Source organism: Anguilla anguilla, chromosome 4 (genome assembly GCF_013347855.1).
Source record: "Anguilla anguilla isolate fAngAng1 chromosome 4, fAngAng1.pri, whole genome shotgun sequence".
In the NCBI taxonomy this organism is placed as follows: Eukaryota; Metazoa; Chordata; class Actinopteri; order Anguilliformes; family Anguillidae; genus Anguilla; species Anguilla anguilla.
The window spans coordinates 4,291,921-4,314,356 of NC_049204.1; the positions used below are offsets into that span (position 1 = coordinate 4,291,921).

Genomic DNA, 22,436 nt, shown 5'->3' on the forward strand with positions numbered 1-22,436 from the left:
AGTAGGCATTCAGCGAACAAGCACGCTTTCTGCTCCGCCCATTTGATTCATGGTATACGCACTTACTAAAATATTTTTTGGTTCCTGAACAGGATTTGTTTTTTTTTAATGATTTTATTAGTTGTATCTGCGGTATCTCAGATTCACTAAAACAGACCGAAAATCCTTATGAAATATATTCGGCGAAACAACATATCTGCCAATGTACGGAATGTGAGAGCCCGTTGTTTATGGTTAGGGCACAGTAAAATGCAGTCCACCTTATTAGCAAATGTCCCTTCATTTGATCTCATTCGAGTCATTCCGCTTTCTCTGGGAGTGTTTCGGAATTCATTTCCCATTTCTTTCTTCTGCCTTTGTTTCTTTTTTGCTTTTCTCCCGTGCGCTCGATCCGCGGGAAGAAACCGGGTTGGACTCAGCGGTCCACGTGCGTCTGTACAGTGTTTTATCTCTCTCTGATTTGGCGACAATTGCTCGGATCGTCTTCATTAGCCGGAATCGCTCAAATGGTAAATGGACTGCGTTTATATAGCGCTTTTATCCAAAGCAATTGATGCCTCTCATTCACCCATTCACACACACACACACACACACACACACACACGCCAACGGTGAAAGGCTGCCATGCAAGGTACCAATCAGCTCGTTGGGAGCAATTATGGGTTAGGTGATCTTGATCAGGGACACTTCGACGCACCCAGGGCGGGGGATCGAGCCGGCAACCCTCCGACTGCCAGACGACCGCTCTTACCTCCTGAGCTATGTCGCTCACGGAGCGAGCAAGCCTCAACGTTTACATAACGGCCCTCTGAGCTGAATTACTCCACCGTCACAGACGTCACTGTAAATGGTAAATGGACTGCATTTATATAGCGCTTTTATCCAAAGCGCTTTACAATTGATGCCTCTCATTCGCCGGAGCAGTTAGGGGTTAGGTGTCTTGCTCAAGGACACTTCGACATGCCCAGGGCAGGGTTTGAACCGGCAACCCTCCGACTGCCAGACAATCGGTCTTACCTCCTGAGCTATGTCGCCCCCACTGTCCCTACGTTAACCCAGCCGGAAAATCAGAACCGCTTCGGGTTTGTTTTGTTTTTTTCCCTTCTTTTCTTCTCTCTCAAATACCCGCACGTGACGCTTTTTGAGGGTTTCTGGTTTCAGTTCATTAGCGACGGCGACACGGGACGCGCTCTTCCTGATCGCGTCGCCGTTTGCCTGCCGATCACCGCGGCGGTGTCGGATACCGCGGGCTTATCCTGCGAGAAGCGGCGCTAATCCGCGCGGTGCGTGATAACGCCTTCGCCTGAGGCCCGGCATCCATTGTCCGGAAGCGTAGGTTTGTAGCTAGGCAAGCTGCTCAGCTTAGTTTACTTTAGTTATTGCACTCGTGCCTTAGGCTAATACGATTACGTTAGTTTTTATTTGGCAGGATTGTTTTTGTCTGATTAGGCAAATGTGATTCCAGTGCTAGTTTGTACTTGGTAGGATTGTTGTTTGCTGAACAGGTTACTCTACAGCGTTGGAGTCCTGATCTATGTGGTCACTTCTGGCACTACGATCTTTACTTCACTCTAGTGTGTTTCGTTTGCACCTCTGCACCTTGAACTAATGCACTTGTTGTACGTCGCTCTGGATAAGAGCGTCTGCTAAATGCCTGTAATGTAATGTAATGTAATGTGCCTACTTACTTATTGCTTGTAGTATTTGCGTAGACTGCTTTGTTGCTGCTTTTGTTTGTGTTGATCAGGTTAACCTACCGGGTCCAAGTTAAACTACACGGTCGCTCCCTGCACTTGGAACTGTACTTCTCTCAGGGGTTTTCAACACACGTGTCCCTGGTTACGGTTATACACTTTGTTGTACGTCGCTCTGGATAAGAGCGTCTGCCAAATGCCTGTAATGTAATGTAATGTAATGTAATGGAATAATTCAAAAATTCGAAGAGCTCGGGTCAAGACTGTAGTTGAAAAGAGGAGAGACCTTGTGCTCCGTCCCGCAGTTACAAAACCTATAACTCACTAGTGTACTGAGAAGGGAACAGTGGGTTAGCATATTGTACGGTAACATCGATCGATCGATGTGGCCATTGTTCAGATAAAGAGTAGACTGGAATGACTGTCTAATAGACGTTAGTATTCAGGCGCAACAACCAAGAGCAACTTACAAGGCTTATATTTTCACACGCAATCCATTTATACAGCCAGATATTTACAGAAACAGTTCTTGTTAGGAATCTTGCCGGAGGGCGCAAAGGTAGTGCCCCCACCTAGGAACTGAACCCACAACCACTCTGTGACAAAGCCAATTCCGAAGCCACCATTGTACACTGCTGCCTGTAGCACAAGAGAATGTTATGATTCCGTCGGAAAATTGGGGTCAAAATCTGAGTGTAGCATCGCTGACCGCTGTACCTTATAGCTCTGCAAAAACTCAAATGAAATGAAATCAATTTTATTTGTATAGCGCTTTTTTTACAGAACGCTGTCGCAAAGATGCCTTTTTGTAGTAACAGTAGGGAAGAAACCAGCCCCAAACCACAAGCACTGTTCTGTCCGAATGTATTCCTCGGCTGGGGTGAGTGAACAGAATAGCATGTGTGACTCGGCTGCAGACAAACCTGCTGCCTCCGTGATTGGCCGTTGATGGCGTGGAATCGCGCGCGCGCGCGCGTCCCGGACGACGTTCGGAGTGCTTCCTGGGCCTCGGGGAAGGTGGTTCTGGGACAAACCGAATTGCTCTTTGCGTTCGACTTTTATGAATGGGCCCATCGGAGACGGATGAGCCGGAACGCCCCCCCCTCTCTCCCCCCCCCCCCCCCCCCCTTTGCAGAGCGAGATCTAAATCACAGCTCGGGTGCAGGGGGGGTTGGGGGGGGGGGACGTGCTCGGGAAAACAACTCTCCTTCCGCTGCGTGCACGCAGTTCTGCACTATGAGAGCGAGTCTGCAGCTTCGCACGACCAACTGCTGAGAAAAAAAATCCAGAGAATCTCTGAATGCTGTTTCCCTGCCTTACATTCACCTGCTCCAAGAAACCCCCCCCCCCCCCTTAAATAGACAGGTTTACGCTCGTCCTGATGTCTTAATCGGTTTGCGTTGTGTAGTCAAGCCGCCTAAGAGGATATCCATACGCATTGTCATAAAAACAACACAATCAATACATCGATCCGTGCAAACGAATTAAACGGAAAATTTTATTTAGTCGCACTGTTTATCTCACCTTGTTTTCCGGAATTCAGTATATTTAAACGAGCCTCTCTCTCTCCTGTTTTTTGGAATTTAAAACAGGGCAACACACTGCTCGCGTTATCAATATCACATGCGCTATCCTGGCTGACACAATCAAGATGAGTGTCCTAACAGGGGGATGGCAAGGACAGACTGAGGTGGTTCTGCAATACAATCATATCAATACGGTTAACCCTTTCTGTGAATGGTCCTTCATTAGAGTGATATAACGTTGTAGCCACTACATAAACATTCATAAGTGCTCATGTCAATAACCGCAAATGGGCATGCAGTGTCTTAATGTCGTAACTGATGCAATACTGACATTACAAGTGACATAACAAGTGACATAACTGACATTGCAAGTGACATATGTGACATAACTGACATTGCAAGTGACATAAGTGACATCACAAGTGACATTACAAGTGACATAACAAGGGACACACGCCATGTGCCTGTTTAGGATTACTGACGTAAGCGTATATGAATGTCTATGTAGAGTTTATGAACTAGCTATATAGCGCTCGCGGAGAAGTTGTATAGTTTATAAAGGAGCATTCAAAGAAAAGTGCTACCAAAAACACACACACACACACACACAAATATACCTATACAGCCACTCCTTATTCACTGGACAAATGTGAGGCAAATATGTCTCTAAGTATCTTAGTCTTTTCGGTTAATGACATCGAGCTTACTGAATCGTGCTTCCAGGATGCCGTTTAATTATTTACGCTCGTTATAAATTATGCTCGGTTGGCGTCGGTGACATTTAAGTTTTTCAGACCGCGGCGGCAGGATGCTAAATGGATCACAGAAGTACGAGACGCCGAACTCTAAATCCCTCCGCGTTCGGCGTGACTCTGCATTCTGCCGTCTTCGACGAATTATGCTAGCGTTTCATAACCATCTCCGCTGTCGGTTTTTTTTTTTTTATGAATGGGATATTTTTTTCCCGCAAGTCGTCCTCCTAAACTCTCCCAGCATATGGCTGACAGTCACACATTGGGCTTTTAGAGGCCTGCAATTGGCCCCGGCTGTCAGTTCGCACCGCGTTTTCTGGAAAATTTTGCGAATGGCCCTACTGCTAATGGACCGCCATATTGCCAATTTTCAGATCGACAGCTGGCTGAAGTGGAGGGTGGTCTAACTGGTCTATTTTTCACTAGGTCTATGCAGCCACTCTAGTACGTACGAATATTAGGTTTCCCGACTAAAACGCGTCGTCTGTCTTTTTAGAAAATCCCAGTCGCCGAGAGGTTCCTGTTCCCAGCATGCCCTTGACACACCCTTCACTCGGTAAGAATCCCCCTCGGATACACCGAAACGGGAAACACCCGATGTCGTCGTACCCGATGGTACCGGAGTGGGATTAATTTAACGATATCTCGGGTTATCTGAGATTCAGTGTTTTAATATTTCCTCTGTGCCAAGAGTTATGCATTGGAGATTACAAATGATCTGCCAGTAGCGTGGCTCTATACGGATCGCTATCTATCTTGGTAGACTTGTGTAGCCTGCATAAATACAAGTGTGTCTCCTGCTATGACACTAGCGTATAGGCGAGTGACTACGGGGTGCAGATATCATGAGGTCTGTGTGTATGTTAGGACCTTAAAACTGCTAGGTGTGCAGTGGTGAGAGTCAAAGAGGAATGCCAGGTTAAAGTGTGTGCAATTTATTGTACAGTATGTTCAATTATGGCACTACACTACGGTGCAAAGTGTGTGTGTGTAGTGAGATGGCTATACAAGAATGGTGCGCGGGAGGTCGTATTGACGAGGTCTCCCTGAACCATTCCACTTTTTCCCATTATATATCCGAGGATCAAAGGGAAAACCACCAAGTCATCAAATGCAGGTACAATCATAACAAAACGTTATTGATCCTGCTCGTGTCCTATCTCTGTAAGTCTATCGGATCGGGTTAACCTTTGTAGCACAGCTGGGTGCTGGTCTGTTCACTTTTGAACGGTGTTCCTCGCCCTGCACCCACTGTCCCACACCATCGAACCCACCAGTTTAAGGTTTACATAACGCTGATCCAGCGGAATTTTTAGCAAGCCCTGCTGACTCCCTGTGAACATGGTAAACATAGCCTGTAACCCTTTGGGGGGGGGGGGCACACTTCGGTACAACCACCCTTACACCTCCAAGCAATCCCATGATCCTTTGCACCGCGCCTAAGTGAGGGCCGTCCGCTCGGTCATTCTGCCCCTTCCTCCTCCTCGCTGTCAATCAAGTCGCTTGTTTGTGATGCAAGCTGACCCCGCCTTCAAACAGCGGGATGGCGCACCACAGTGACCCGCAGTCCTCCCAACAGTCTGAGACGGAGGGACCTCTCCGCCAACCTCATTTTCCAATTAGCAAAAATTAGTTTCCTTTTTTAAGCGGATTATAAATCCCGGAGATCCTCAGAGACCCGCTTTTCCTTATCGCCTCCTCTACGCCATCACGCTGTCATATACATGTGCAGTTTCATAAAAAAATTGTTCTGTGCCTCCAAAATATATTCTGCTCCTGTCAGGTTCCCAAAAGAATCCCAGGACTTCCTAAATGACGCTCTGAAATGCTTCTCGGTCCAACATCGTTAGAAAATCGTCCCTTTTTTTTTCTTGTTTTTTTTTTTTGTCGGCGTGCTTGCGTTAGCGAGTCCGTGTTCCGAGCCGCGCATCGCCGTCACGAATTTCAAAGGGCCCGAGCTGATAGGCTGCCATTACAGTGCAGTCTGCTGAGGGTTGATGCGATGCGCCTGAGCGGCTGCGCGCTCCCCCCAGTGTCTGTGCTGCGACACTTCCCCTCCCCGACACCCTACCCCCCTACCACATGTGCAAGTCTTCGAGTTTTGTTGTAATGTTTGTAATGTTTGTAATGTTTTTATGATGTTGCTATGTGCTGAGGTTTTTCTTCGTTTCAATGAAACGAGTGCCCTCTCGTTTCATTGAAAGGACTGTTTTTTTTTCCTCCTCCTTCCTCCTGTTCTCTCATTTCTCATCTAATAAGTTGGCGCCGCAGATGGCTGCCTCGGTGTGTTGACCAAAACAAATTCCTCGTATGTGCAAATGTACTTGGCAATAAAATACGATTCTGATTCTGATTCTGATTCTGATTCTGATTCTGATTCTGATTATGCAGGCCGCGCCGCGAGGTGCAGGCGGTCCGAGAGCGCGCTAATTCGCCAGCGCGGCGACGAGCTGAAAGCGGACACCGGCGCGGCGGCCTTCTCGGGTTTCCACGTTTCCGCGTCTCGAAAATCCGCTCGTGTTCCCGTCGGACGGATGCGGGCCCAACCGACATCCGAGGCAGCTAATGGGCGGATAATGGCTATTCTAACCCTCAGAAACGGAAAAAATAAATAAATAAATAAAATAAATAAATAAACGCTTGACTTCCAGTCAAACCAAATCCTGGAAAGCTGATGTCAATTCCTCCTGACATTCGGGGGGGGGAGGATGAGATAAAAGGGTTGCGCATTAAGATGGAGACAAGATTAGCGACCCTGTTTCCAAATCATTTTTTCGTTATTTCCGATATGAATTCTAATGCAGTTTCACTGGATGTATTTGCATCCATTTATACAGTCTTTGCATCCATTTGTACAGGCCTGTGCACTGCAATTCCATCCTGAAAACGATGCTAATTTGGGTCAAAGCCCCTTAAAGTAGGTAGGTTAGGTCTGTCAGGGATACCTAATCGTGAACCATTAGGTATCCCTGACAGACCTGGGTTACAAAACTATTTGAACTGTTTGAGATTTCCTCACTGAATGTGCCGTAATAATATGCCATTTTATCAGCTGATAATGTAAGAACAGTAACTTTGGGATCAGACCTGGGTCAAATACATATTTGTTTTGGATTCAAATGCTTTTCTGTGCTCTATTGATCTTGCCTGGTGTAATTCATCCTGCCAATATGACCAGAAGGCGGGGTTTGCACTTTTTCCATTGGTTCCAATACACCAGACAAGACCTGTAGAAAAGTATTTGAATCCAAAACAAATACGTTATTTGACCCAGGTCTGGTTGGGATGTTTTCAAATGTGTGTTTTACCCGGGTCTGGTTGGGATGTTTTCAAATATGTGTGTTACCTGGGTCTGGTTGCTCTGCAACTCACTGCTGACCCTGTTCGACACATCCGAGTTCTGTTCCGTGTCATTTTCAATTAGCCGTACACAAATATGATACCGCTGCGCCTCTTTTATCGTCAGTCATCATTTCCTGCTCTACTCTCTAATACCAAGGGGGTTCCCCCCCCCCCCCCTCCCCCCCCCCTCCCCCCCCACAAAGAGCTATTATCTAATAATAGATCCCCAGCTTGAGTACCACTTAGCATACTTTACATGTCCAGGATTATTCGAAAAGCTTTCAGTCTGAATCCCACAAATAGTTTAATTACTTTGTTCATCCCGAGCTGCGTGAAGCAAATGATAAAATAAAAAAACTCACGGATTTAAAAGAATTAATAATAAAAAATAAAATTTAATATTTCCTAGAGCAATGGTTCTCCACACTGTCTGAGCTCCTGACCTACTAAAGGAAGGAATACAGCTACCGTGACTCTCCTTCATCCTTGTGTGTATTAAAACATGCAATTAACATGCACTGCGTGTAACAGCTGCTGTGCTTAGTACGACTGGTGTGACAGGCGATGGGTTGTATTTACTTGTGTTATGTACAGTATAGTTAATATTTTAATGTCATCTCTCAACCCAGCGCGTACCCCCAAATTTTGGGGCTAACTGTTTGGGGGGTTGCTAGCCTGAACCCTGGCAGGAGGCTGTTGGTATGCCACCCCCCCTCCATCTCCCCCCCCCCTCCCAAAACGAGCCAAATGGAGCAAAAAGTCACCACTCCCAAACACCCTTCCCCCCCAAACAGCATGCTCTGATGGCCCCCGGTCAACAAGGGGGCATGAATGTGCAGCTGCTTATATCCATGTAAATCAGGTAAAGTCGTTTTATTTTATTTATTTTTTTTGTTTTCAGTTTTTGTTCTATGAGGCAGTGGAAGGCTACAACAGGTTCAGTGACCGAATTAAGAGATTGTGCCTGTTAAGTACGTCCAGTATCTTCTCCGTGAAGGATTTCACGTAATGCTACGGTATATTACCGCCAAATCTGGCCTAATGCTTTTGAGTGCGCCAGCTTTTAGTAATCGGACCGCGTCTGTGCGTGAGCCGCGCGGTCCGCACGGTGGGGGCGGGGGGCGGGGGGCGCGGGGGGGCACGGTGGGGTCTGGGGGGGGGGCGGGAGTTTTACCAGGCCAGTGAATGGCTCCGCTTCCCCCCTTCTCTCCTGCCGGACCCAATTAGAGCGCTTCTTCCACGTTGGAAGGTCACGCGCAGTTTTGATTGGTTTGATCCGGGCCGGTCATTAATGAAGTCATTCGCTCTGACGGCAGCAGAAGCTGGGCTTTTAATGATTGGCGGGGCTGAGAGGCTCTGGACACGGCACGCCGGTCCCATCGACCGCGCCGCGCATTAAGATTACACGCGTTAAGATGCAGTGCCTAGGCACGCAACATCTGGATGGTAAATCTGCTGCAGATGTTGATATTGTTGACTTTGCCCCCACCCTCACTCCATCCCCCACCCCACATCAACTCCCCCTAACCCCCTCCCTCCCCCCCCCCCTCCCCGCTCCCTATTTCTCAAGCTTGACAAATGTCAGGTTCAGAAGCTCTTCTCCTGAGCTGATTACAACCACTCTGGAGACTGAGAGAGAGAGGGAGAATGAAAGTGAGAAAAGTGGAGGAGAGAGAGGGAGGGGCCAAGAGGAAAGGAGAGACAGAGGGACAGAGAGGACGAGAGAGAAAGGAAGAAGAGAATATACCTGCATGTATATGTATGTATGCTTACGTGTGCCGATATTCATGTATATAACTGTAATGTACTGCTTCGTTTTTTGTGAAAGATCATAAGCAGAGGCAGAGGTTGCCATGTCTTAACAGACATTTACAGACATTCACGCCCCAACACTCTTATCTACCGCACCGAAAGTATCTACGGTAGAGTGTCTCCTGGGTCGCATCGACCTCTCTCTCCCAAACGCGCGTCTGCAACATCGGCACGGATCGTAAAAAAGGTCGCGGTCACCTCCTCGTCCAAGGTCATTGTCATAGTCGTACGGTACCGTGAACCTATTACACCAACAATGACCGGAGAACTCTAACTCTGAATTGCACACCAAGGGTACCGATCCAGGCAGCCGTGGCAACGCAAAGTGCCTGAGACAGGAGTTTCTCCACTTATAGTCCACTGCAGATTGAGGCAGGATAACACATAGAGACGGAGATGAGAGATGAAACACGTGAACGTATGTTGTTCGTTGCAGACTCTGTTTTCTAAGACAAGGGGCACGTCTAGTTCACTGCACCACAGTTGTGCATCACATTACGTTACGTTACATTGAATTTATTTGGCGGACGCTTTTATCCGAAGTGACGTACGATTAGTGCGATTAAGGACGGAGTGTGGCACAGTGGGTAAGGAACTGGGCTTGTAACCTGAAAGGTCGCAGGTTCGACTCCCGGGTAGGACACTGCCGTTGTACCCTTGAGCAAGGTACTTAACCGAAATTGCTTCAGTATATATCCAGCTGTATAAATGGATACAATGTAAAATGCTATGTAAAAAAGTTGTGCAAGTCGCTCTGGATAAGAGCGTCTGCTAAATGCCTGTAACGTAATGTAATGTAATGTAATGTAGTGCGCAAACCCAAATTCTGTGCCGTGAGTGTGTTCTGCTCCCATGTTTTTGGATTCTATCCGGCGCAGAAATGGAATTCAGTCCTTATGTAAGCAGGGCCACTGCACACCCACCAGTGTTTGTGCTGCAAATCACTTTCCTGTAAGCTGGACTGCCTTCAAGGTCCTCCTGCATCTCCTCACTGTAGACAACTGGCTTTCCGCAAAAGGTCTGAGCTCACCCTGTAGTCCTGTACTGCAACGAGGCTATATATATATATTACATTACATTACGTTACAGGCATTTAGCAGACGCTCTTATCCAGAGCGACTTACACAGCTTTTACACAGCATTTTTACATTGTATCCATTTATACAGCTGGATATATACTGAAGCAATTTCGGTTAAGTACCTTGCTCAAGGGTACAACGGCAGTGTCCTACCCGGGAATCGAACCTGCAACCTTTCGGTTACAAGCCCATGTTACAAGTCCAATACATGTTTGTATTTATTTATATATGTACATATATAAATAAATACATACAAACACACATATATAATGACCCCATTCACTTCTGAATGTTATCCTGGCTAAAATTGAGTGTATCATCGAGGATAGTTTTAGTCCCCCCCCCCCCACACGAAAGGAAAATGGTTGTGGTAATATTTCATTCCCGTGGTATCGGCCGTTTTGCGTATACAGGGTGGAAGCATCGCGTTCGTGGTCGTTAAGCCGGCCTTGCGTTCCGTCGTTGTCTCGGATTAAAGCCCATACGGTGACACGCCACGACAGGTCCATACAAAAGCAAAAAAGTCTCCCGCTCGCGACGCCAGCTGTTCATTTATGCATGATACCCTTCCGAATAATTTATGAGCTTGCGTCACCGGTCGTCACAGCTGCAAGTTTTCATAAAGGGGATCTGAAGAAACACGGCCATCCGATCCTCGGGATGATTCCATTGTCCTTCGGGTTATCCGATTAGTTTCCTTTTTAAAAAAAAAAACCAAAAAAAAAAACTTTTTATGCTCAATGAGGTGCGTTCCTATTGTCACGACAGACACTGATAGACTCGTGTCATGGCAAATTGAGACCAGTGGATGAAGGAAGCAGTTAAATCATTAGTCGGGTTACAATTTATATCGAAACTATTAACCCCTAACCCACTTTGGCGGGACCCAGAGGTGGCAGCCATTGATTGGCCGCGCCTTTCACAGCGTGGCCGAACTGACCGCCCCGTCAGGTGACTTGTAAACGGACTGCATTTATATAGCGCTTTTATCCAAAGCGCTTTACAATTGATGCCTCTCATTCGCCAGAGCAGTTAGGGGTTAGGTGTCTTGTAAATTGATGTACCGTTTCAAGCCGAGATCGGGTGCATTACGGGCCAGCACCATACACTTGCTGAGAAGGACCGTTAAAACCTCTTCATTACTTTGGGGCCTTTCCCAAAAAGCAGATCGGGATCTTCGGGTTACTGTACAAACTTCTTCACTGGCCTTAATTTGTAAAGTTTAGTTTTATCCGCTTTCTTTTTGGAGCCATATTTTATTCCACGCCAGTGGTTCTTCGCTGTGGCTCATTAGGACTGTTCTGTGTAACTTCACTGCGATAGACAGGTGGCCGGTCCAGGGTGCGTTCCTAACTCCCGCCCAATGCATGCTGGGATAGGCTCCAGCACCCCCCATGACCCTGCACAGGATAAGCGGGTATAGATAATGGATGGACCCTGTCCAGGATAAACAGGTATAGATAATGGATGGACCCTGCCCAGGATAAGCAGGTATGGATAATGGATGGACCCTGTCCAGGATAAGTGGGTAAAGATAATGGATGGATGGATGGATGGTTGGATGTATAACTCAGGGTAGTTCAATAGGGTAGTTGACGAATTGTCAGATGAGTCTGTACTTCCTGCACTTCCTGTCTTAGGACTGTTCTTTCCTCTTCCAGGGAGTTACTGCACTTTCATCCCCTGCTCTTTGCCCTTGTGTCTGAGCTGTAAGTCACTCTGGATGAGCAGGAAATGGGAGCCAACTAAAGTGTTTGGCAGCTGCAGTCATTTGGAAAATAAACTCTAGTTATACAATTCACCTGCCCAGCTAAATTGAGACCCTGAGTCTGTGTGTGCTTGTGTGTGTGTGTGTTTGTGAGTGTGTGCCTGTGTGTGTGTGTGCGTGTGTGTGTGCCTGTGTGTGCTTGTGTGTCTGCCTGTGTGTGTGTGTGTGTGTGTGCGCTTGTGTGTGTGTGTATGTGCTTGTGTGTGTGCCTGTGTGTGTGTGCCTGTGTGTGTCTGTGCGTGTGTGCGTGCCTGTGTGTGTCTGTGTGTGTGTGTTACGCAGTAGTTACGCAGCACAGTAACTCAGGGGATAACTGTATTTTTGAAGACTCATAAAATGTATTATCTTGCAGTTTCAGTAGAGATCATAAACAGTACAGTATTGATGATATGCTGCCACGATATTTAATGTACATGAGCACATTAATTAGCACGGCACTACGCCCATTCAGTGAAGCTTATCAGACTTGTTGGTCAAACCCTTCCATTTAGCTGCTAATCACAGAAACATATGGTGGGTGGAAATGGGAACAAATCTATCGGCCCAGATCCGGGGGGAAAAAAAATAAAAAAAATAAAAAAATCATGGCAATGTGAAGCGTGATGGATGGCTTCACTTTGTGAATGGTAGTGAATGAAGGGTCATTTCGCAAAGGAATGATCGCTTCCATAAAAATCTTATCGCGGTCTCCATTTTTGTCAGAAACGCCCATTCCCCTGAAACCCGGGCACTCCCTGCCTGCTGTGAAGCTGTCAGCGAGTTGCTAGCATGTCTGAGGGGGTGAAAGGCATTATGGGCCCTTTTGTTCTGTGACATCACAGGGCCCCTGTCTGACAGTTAATGCGGGGCTGGGGGTGAACTCCTGTTCACCTCTTCGACAACTCACTTTCTCAGCCTGAGGTTTTCAGGCAAAACAATGATTTTTTTTTGTTCTTTTTAAAAAAATGTTTTTTTTAAAGCATATGAGAATCATTAACATCAACCCCAGATTCCCTGCCTCCCAAAAGGCTGCAATATGATTGGTTCTCACAAGCTTTAGCCATTGTTATGTCAGAGGTGATAGATTGGGTCTGCTTGATTCGCCAGCTGTAATTGGGGCCCCACCCACAGTACACATGACTAAGACGCAAGTCGTCCGAAGCCGTAACTGACTTGGTTTATTGGAAAAGCACACTTTCAGAAGTCGGGCGGCCTTATGACATAATCTGATTGTGCTGATGGGATAAATAAATTGTGCACCAGGGGCCTCAGCCTGGTCGGGCTCATAGTGCCGTAGTGTTGTGAGCCTGACAAATGATGCTAGTAAACTGTTGGCCTAAATAGGGTGTGTACTTACACACACAGCGATGGTAGGGTGCGTATTTATACACATGGTGGTATACACATGACGATTGTAGGGTGTGTCTTTACATGCACGGCAATGGTAGGGTGTATATTTACACACATAGCGATATACACATTACCATGGTAGGGTGTATATTTACACACATAGCGATATACACATTACCATGGTAGGGTGTATATTTACACACATAGCGATATACACATTACCATGGTAGGGTGTGTTTTTACACACATGCTGATACCTTGAAAGTACACCTGAAAGTAAGAAGGCTCCCAGCAGCACGCCCGAGGGCATGTTTTAAAAGATCCAGGGCGTGAGGAGGGAGGATCCCCAGGGACACGTCCCCGCAGGCGATCGCGCCGTCTGAAATTAGCGGAACACGCAGTCTGGAGGGTCTTCGGCCTACGCGATTTACCCATAATGCCTTGGAAAATCCTCTCTAAATCACCCCAACCCCCGCTAACTCTACTCTAACTCGGGTTAGAGCTGGGTAGCGCGTTTAGCCCCCCCCCCCCCCCCCCCCCCCCGGGTTAGATCCAGAACCGCCGTTAAGACCGGAACAGCGCCGGTTTCTGCCGCGAGACAAAATCTCGTTTAGACCGGTGGCACGCCTCGGCTGTCGACCGGCAGCAAATCAGAGAGTTGCAACGTGGACCCAGCGCAGGAATTCCATCAGCCGACCGCGTCCCTCTGAAAAGGGTCGGCTAGCTTGAATGGGCAAGGTGCTTTGTGCAATCGCAGAGCCCTTTCTTTCTTTCTTTCTCCCCGAGTTGCCTCTCTTCGGGCTAAATTACTTTTCCGGGTCAGTAAATCACAATTCACTTACCGTAAATGACATTGGACCGTATCTTCTTTTTACTTTTTTTTTTTTTTTTTTTTTGCTGGGAAAATTTGCGCTTTTTTGATTTAAAAAGAACATTACAAAAATGTTCCTTAACTTTCCCAACTTACTCTACAGTTTGCTTGTTTTTTTTGTTTTTTTAAATCAGCAAAATAAATTACAGCAAAATAAACATAAAGCCCTTTCTTGTGATAAATACCCTGTATCCAACTGTAACAGAGGTTGCGTGCTAAATTTACAGGACAGGATTCAAATGTAATTCAGGCAGAAATTACGTTTGGTTCAATCTGCTTATCAAACTAGGTGACTTCATACAAGTGTCATGGTCAGTCTTCCAGGGACGATGTACCTATCCCAGGAACCATCATGTTGCTAACTGTATATAAACCACGGACACTTAACATTTGAAAACATTTCTCTACGTATATTGAATGGATAAAACCAGAATAGGTAGAAACGGAACAAGACTTCTAGAGAACGCATTGCCAGGAAGCCAGCATGTTATGAAAACAAATATGCAAAATACAAGGGGTTTCTCCACCTCAGCAGTCTATTGAAAAATGATACCACACAGTGGAACGCGGCACAAATCAATACTACAGTCGCCTCCGGTGACAGGAACAGTATTAGGTATCGCCTAAGACTTGCACATTTCACACGGGAGCCATTCCAAAAAATGACGGGAGTCAATCGGGAGACCAGATCTCTCGAGCCCGTTAGTCAACTGAAACCTACAGCAAGGTCAGAGAGGTACCGCCTGATACAACCATGACAGGTTAGCAAAGTCCCTACCGATTATCCATCCATCCATTATCTATACCTGCTTACCCTGGTCAGGGTCCATCCATTATCTATAGCTGCTTATCCTGGGCTGGGTCCATCCATTATCTATAGCTGCTTATCCTGGGCTGGGTCCATCCATTATCTATACCTGCTTATCCTGGGCAGGGTCCATCCATTATCTATACCCGCTCCTCTTGGGCAAGGTCCATTCATTATCTATACCCGCTTATCCTGGGCAGGGTCCATTCATTATCTATACCCGCTTATCCTGGGCAGGGTCCATCCATTATCTATACCCGCTTATCCTGGGCAGGGTCCATCCATTATCTATACCCGCTTATCTTAGGCTGGATCTATCCATTATCTATACCCACTTATCCTGGGCAGGGTCGCGGTGGGTGCTGGAGCCTATCCCAGTGTGCACAGGACAAGAGGCAGGCATAGTAAGGATTGCTGTATCACGTGCTATCTGCGTGGCAAAAAACAAATTCACCAGGGCTGAAATTTCATTTGAGTTAGCAGTACAATATTGAAGAATGGGTGGAGCAACACTGTCCATCGCTGATTTTAACCAATCAAAATGTTTTTGCAGTCCACAGCAAAGCTACAATGTAGGGTTAAAAATGATTGAGTCGCTGATATGGTATATGTAAATTCTTTGGTCCATGAAACCTTCTCCTATCATCATTGGTGTTGGGTAGTAATACAACCAACAACATTGAATTAGACAATATGGTACCAGCCTCAGAAATGCAATCCTCGCGCACGTTCATACCCCTCATAATGCGTCACCAGCTATACTTGGCTATTCGCAAGGCATTTACACGCCATCAGACCATCGAGCGCCACGTTTTGAACGCTGACCACCGTCTGTCGTGGTTCAGTCGCGACCTCTGCGGGGGTAATCTTTCTACAGAGGTCAGCGCGGACCCGGAGAGCATCTGTGCAATGGTGGAACGGGAAACCCGCTAACAGCTGCGTTCGCGTACGAAACACGCGCCGCGGCTCGGCCTACGCTAACGGTCAACAAAAAAACAAGGGCTCCAAAGCTACGACCGCGAGCGTACTGAGCGTGCTCGGTTTTGAAGGCACCCTCCTGTTATATTTGCCGGTTGCTCTTTGACATGCTGATTTGCCAGATCCCTTCAAAGAGGCGGCGGGGGCGGGGGCGGGGGGGGGGGGGGGACGACAGTTTTTAATCACTTATGTTTTAGCTGAATGGAAACAGACACGCAGACACACTGAATAAACAATCATTCGATGCACTGCACCTCAGTGCCAATAACTTTAACTAAATCCATCCCCGGATAGGCTTTTATGGAGTCAGAGCAATAAAATATAAAATATAAAGTGGAAAAACATGACTGTGAATAGGAAATGCGTTGAAACATTACGGGAGATGAAATGATTACTCAATAAAAACTTGACGGGAAACGCTGATGAACTCAGTCTTGCGGCTGAAATATTATCACTTCCCATGCATGACATCGGTCTTCGCCATCTTTCGGCTTTTCGAAGACGAAGAGGAAAAAAAAGCGTGCTCGACCCTTTAATGGGGGTTTAAGATCACAAACGCGTGATCCGATTGGTTCTTGACTGAACATTCTAACGCGCTGATGGAAAACAATCACTCCTGGCAACTGAAACCAGGGGAGTTCTAGAACACTGACTTGGAGCCTTCGCAGGATTAATTGGACGGGGTTTCATTGAAAGGGAAAGCCCACCTCTCCCACAGCCTTTCGTTTGTGAAATGTGAGGCACGTAATGGCCGCCATCCCCGAGGTGAGAAATGAGCGGTTGCTCCACAGCGGCGGGAGTATTTTTTTACGGGCGTGTAAAAAGAAAGCGAGCAGAGGACAGGGATGCTCCCTCCCTCTCGCCCTGCGTAATTAGCGGGAACGCGCAGGATCACAGGGGCCCGGTGTTTTCCAGCGGAACTTTCTGGAACGCCGCGTCCGATCTGACCCCACCCCTCGCTGACGACTGACGACTGACGACACACGGACGAAAAAAACAAAAACAACAACATCCTCTAAAGCGGGTCCCGGTTGGGTTGAGAGGAACCTCCCGGCCCGCTTTCGCCAGGCGCTGAAAATGGGGGTTATTTATGGAACGGGTCCCGCGTGTCATTTGTTTTAGCTCTCTGAAGGATGTTTTTATGTTTTGCTCGTAATTGCTGTGGGTAGGGAGCGGAAATAAAATGGAGGGGGGAGGGGGGAGAGGAAATCAAAGCCTCTCATCTTGTCACGTTACACACAGACACGGTGCTAATTCACCTGTAGGCTCAGAAGACATGGTGCAATTACCAATGGCTGGGGTCATGGTCAAACTGAAACAGACCAAGGCACGGTTTCGGCCATTTCTTTTAGAAACACAAACAGCGTGGATAGGATGTGTTTCAAAGCATTGAAGTACCAGAAAATGCATTCCTTTTTGCAGTCCAGGCCTAAGCAAACGATTGTTTAATCGCCACCAGATGAGGATCTACTTTCTCTCACACATATATCCCTTTGAACAGTAATGACCAACACTGGAAATGGAAATTTGCATTACCTTGCATTTGCGTCTCATCAGTCGGCAGAAGCTCTCTTCCAGAGTTACATTCTCTCCCAGAGCTACATTCTCTTCCAGAACTAGATTCTCTCCCAGAGCTACATTCTCTCCCAGATCTACATTCTCTCCCAGAGCTACATTCTCTTCCAGAACTACATTCTCTCCCAGAGCCCCATTCCCTCCCAGAGCTACATTCTCTTCCAGAACTACATTCTCTCCCAGAGCTCCATTCTCTCCCAGAGCTACATTCTCTTCCAGAACTACATTCTGTCCCAGAACTACATTCTCTCCCAGAACTACATTCTCTCCCAGAGCTACATTCTCTTCCAGAGCGACCCTCTTTTCCAGAGCTTGCGTCTCTTATATAACTACACTGTCGTCTAGAGCAATGATCTCTTCCAGAGCAACCGATAGCAACTTACCTCCACAAAACAGCACATACTTTTAGCACATACTTTTTTCTTTGCAAATATGGGTAGAACACATGCACATTTAACAGTCTCCAGCTTCTTCACATTCCAAATTGAATTTTTTAACAGCATATTAAGATCTATTTATGTATTGCCTTGCATGTATTAAATGCAGAATCCTTTTTTCTTGATATTTGTGAAAGGGGGAGGGGGAGGGCAGCCAGGGATTTGGGTTGGTCACGTGATGTTCGACTCCAAAATACATAAAAGGTCCAGCGCTAACAAGGGGAATGGGGACTAACAACACTCAGGCGGCTTTTTTATGGTTAAAAAAAAAAAAAACTAACTAATCAGTACAGGCTTTCAAAGAGGAGGATGTAGCAGCACTTTCCAGATAAGGGCGTCTGTTATGTGTTCTGCTACAGTAGACTGCAATAGTGGAGAGGGGGAAAAAAACAATGAAAGGCAAGATACAGCATCCCCGACAATGACTGGCTTTTTCCAACAAGCACGAGCTCCCGAACTGAGAGAGAGCGGGAAGAGAGGCGCGGCCGTCATGTCTTAACAGGAAGCACGGGGCAAAAAATTTCCCGTTATGAACAGGGTCCAGAGGAAAGACTTGGGGGAAAAAAAGGCAGACGAACCCTTATTTTAATAACAACCGCAGCAGCCTGTATCACATCCCCCACCGGAGCCCTTAACAAGACTCACAGAAGCTTTTTCAGATAGTCAGCTGAATAGAACGCTGCGCCCAGTTCATTAAAAAACTTTTGGCTGTTAGCAGAAATGCCGTTACTTAACAGGAAATGCTATACCCAGAAAATTGCACGCGCGCAAGCACATATACACACACACACGCACACACACATTAGTGACATGCACAGAGGAGTTCGTTTCTTTTCTGTGAAGGTGAACATTATCAACATCTCAGAGGTAAACAGAAGACAAGCACGGATTTGCCAAAATCACTGAGGACACGGTAACGGAAGGTCATTACTGACATGTAGTTTTAGAATTCCCCCTTTAATTTATGATGGATATTAAATACAAGGCTGCTTAATTGCCACATAAATTTAAAGTATCTGGAAATGTACTTGTAATAAAAAAAAATAACTTGGTTACTGAAGTAAAAATAATAAATAAAATACAAAAAATAATAGGGGCCTAATGGATGCTCTGGTAACTGGTGTTAAAGTGTTTTTGATATCGATAATAATATCTAGTCTATATCGATAACTTGATATCAATTAAATATGGATGTGAAATTAACCTTATTACTCCCCGTTACAGGAAGCGCTCAAGTCTTAATTAATGTTCAGATTCCCAAACGATGCACGATGAAGTAATATATTAGCATAGTCTAACCACTTCGAGTGCCGTTTAGCCTACCAGAATATGTACAGGGGTTTTACAAAAGAGAGAGAGAGAGAGCTACGCGTGATTCATACAGTATGACTGCTATTGTGTTGCCCAGCTGGTCGTAACGTTTGCGTAACCCAGACAACGTGAGCCACCAACTTCTGAAGAATTCTCAATACTGTCGTCTGCGGTGATGTCATAAATTATTGACATTTTTTCGTAACGCTGGTTGCTGCAGCGGATCAGCCGTTGAACATGGCCAAGTTTCAGAGTAGCCTTACAGCCATTTCAAAAGTTTGCCGTGAAGATACAGCCAGTAGAAAATAAAAACGCCACCGTTAACTCGTTGTGGAGTGACAGTCCCAAGTAGAGCGATACCCAAAACCTACTTCATTTTGACCACAATAAAGTTGCTTCAAACAACAAAATGTCAACGCCTTACGAAATGTATTGTTGGGATTATTGGCGTTGGATAGATAAAACAAATTTACGTGGCGCCACATTACATTTGAGGTATTTAGCAGACGCTCTCATCCACAGCTTGCGTTCTTTTACCTGCAATCCATTTAAACAACTGGGTACTTCCTGAGCTCTTCCAGTTTAAGTGGCCTACCTTGGCTCAGCGGTACAACGGCAGTGCCGCAACTAGGAATCTAACATACAAGCGTGGAGTTCCAAGCCCAATTCCCTCAGTTTGGCTAGAGCGCCACCCTCATTGTATACGGTATCTGACGAACTGATTTTAGCCTAGTACCTTCTGTGGTCTATGCAATTACTGTTACTTTCTAACTCTGCACGATGAGTTTATGATACATAATTTGTGATAGTGAAATGCTATAATTTCCTCAGTTCTGATTGTATTTTCCGGACACAATAGGCCCAAATTGTTCCAGCTATATACTTTTTTCACTCATTGTTTGAAATAAACCTTGGGGGAAAAAAATAAATAATCCGAAATGGGAAGAACTACAAGTTCGACCTCGATGTTTCGCTGTTACGATTAGCTACACCACATCTTGTCATACACTTGAGTAAATTATAGCTCTATTATATTTATCTGCTCAAGCCATATTTGAAAAATGTGTTGGTAGGGACCTAACTGTATTTCAGGTAATGCTTTAAAATGAACGTGCAATAGGCTACAAGGGAAATGCATCAATCATCTTTTACCCGCCTGTTGCCTGTCCGCATGACTGCTCCTCCTCTCTACCTGAACCACACCATTTAGCATTCACTTTTAAGCAGAGAAGGAAAAAAATAATTTCCCCATTGAATCTACTGGCCGGTAGTATGTCTTGTTTTAATCTGTTAATATGAACGGAGCTGTGAGCCGTTGCAGGCGCGAATATTCATCATTTTGTCTGAACATAACTATGAATCAAAATCCAATGTGTTCCAAATGACAGCGCGCGGCGTTTTCCAGGCGGAAAAGGAGGTGGTCAAGGTTAAACTGCACGCGCCAGTGTTTACATGTGGCGATAGTCTGACGTCGTAGCGGCACCACAGACCAAACCTTCTAGTTGATTATGAATCGCTCAGACGCTGAATTGCCAACAGTTCCGCGATTTAGACACAGTTAATAAACAAACTGTTTTCTGACCGACTCCTAGAATTAACCACTCTTGAAGTAAATTTCCGTCCGACTCGTGTGATAATTTCGACATGCACAACGTGGTCACGAAAACATTTGAATTCGTTTGGAACCACAAGTAGGAAGTAAAACATTTTTCCCACCGCCAATAGCCTCCCATGTTGTGATCTCTGACGAAACGATCGTTAACAAATTGATTTAGCAGTTTGCATCACACACCATCCCATCCCGTCAGACTGGGATAGCAACACTATAAGGATAACGCTGTACAGAAGATGCGCATTAAAACGGAACTAAAACGTAACAACGCTGAAGGTGTGACTTCAGTTCACAGTTACCGGCTGAAACAATAGACAAGAATAGTTTTACCTCAAAATGCAATTACCTTGACGCCGTTCGTTTGAAAATGTCCTTGATTTGAAATGTATACACTGCCTTAAATCACAGCATTATAATTTATTTTAACATGTCCACGATAGTCTTAGTAAAACTCCCCCGTAAACACATCTAGCACAAATACAGGAAGTGCAAAGAATACCGGAAAAAAATCTTACCTGCAAATGGCCCTGGTACATATTGAGCATAAAGTCAGATCGCTGCTTCCCCAACGGCTGATGTCAGTTAGTTGAGCACTTGCAGTACACGAACCCTGTAGGTGTTCATATGTGCCAAGTGCTGTTTCTGAATTCTAAGTGAAACGATGCTGCTAGTTGTGTAAGAATTCACTGGGCGATGAGAATAGGTGAAGAAATTAGCCGGTATACGTTCTGCGATAGGGAGCTGTTCTTGCGTCAAGTGCTGAAAGCAAGAGTTCTCCGCCGCGTTTTATAGGCGGCGTTTTCACTGAGGGAGACCGCCCGTGAGCGCCAGGCGTGCGAAGCTAGGTGCTGGTCCACGCTTCAACGCTAGGCGCTCCCGAAAATCTTCGTGTTAGGCTACTGCTTCAAGGGATGCTCCGCGTTTAAGCCAGGAAATAACTTAATCTCGCCTTTGATGGATCGAACCGTTCGGATCAGGTCGCGTGTTTCCGTGGGCACGCGCCCTTTCTTATGTTTCCTTTTAAATTGTGGGCGCGCTTCCAGGATTCTTCCTCTTTTCTAAATAAAAAAAAAATCTCTCTCGCGCTCCTATCTGCCGTTCGCCTACCCCGCTCGCTCTGTCCCAGCACTCTTGATCTGCGCGACGCCGGAGCCGCCTCCTTCACTCACGTGCTCACCCTCGAAAGGACACAAAACTGAGCACGGGGAAGAGTTGGTAGAATGTCACTTAAAACCCCCCTATTTCTATTTACAAGTTGTATTATTTATCAATGAATGCCGATCAGAGAGAACGAAATTCATGAGTCATAGTTTACTCAAATTTCCCTATGGAATGGGGTCAAGGGTTATTTGCATGGTGAAGCTCAAATGGTAATAAATGCATTTCGTTTTCAAAATTTTATATTTATATTTTTATATTTTATATTTATATTTTATTAGTCCCATAAGGGGCCTGGCCCTGACAGTATTTACAGTGTGCGCTTTCCTGCTGTCGTGTGTTTAATCAATAGGTCACATCGTGCTTTGTCTTCATAGATAGCGC

At 46.0% G+C, this 22,436-nt stretch overlaps 1 protein-coding gene across 4 annotated transcripts in view; it reads right to left on the minus strand.

Moving 5' to 3' along the window:
• The window catches only part of pex5la (peroxisomal biogenesis factor 5-like a), a 98,323-nt gene extending 76,294 nt beyond the window's left edge, over positions 1 to 22,029 (minus strand). For all 4 annotated transcript variants that reach the window (XR_004764818.1, XM_035413649.1, XM_035413648.1 and 1 more), the window contains exon 1: positions 21,410 to 22,029. Coding sequence is in view for 3 of the 4 variants with exons in the window: in XM_035413649.1 (XP_035269540.1) it covers positions 21,410 to 21,439 (30 nt within the window). In the remaining variant the exon portion in view is untranslated. The remainder of the gene's footprint in view (positions 1 to 21,409) is intronic.
• Between the last annotated feature and the right edge of the window lie 407 nt (positions 22,030 to 22,436).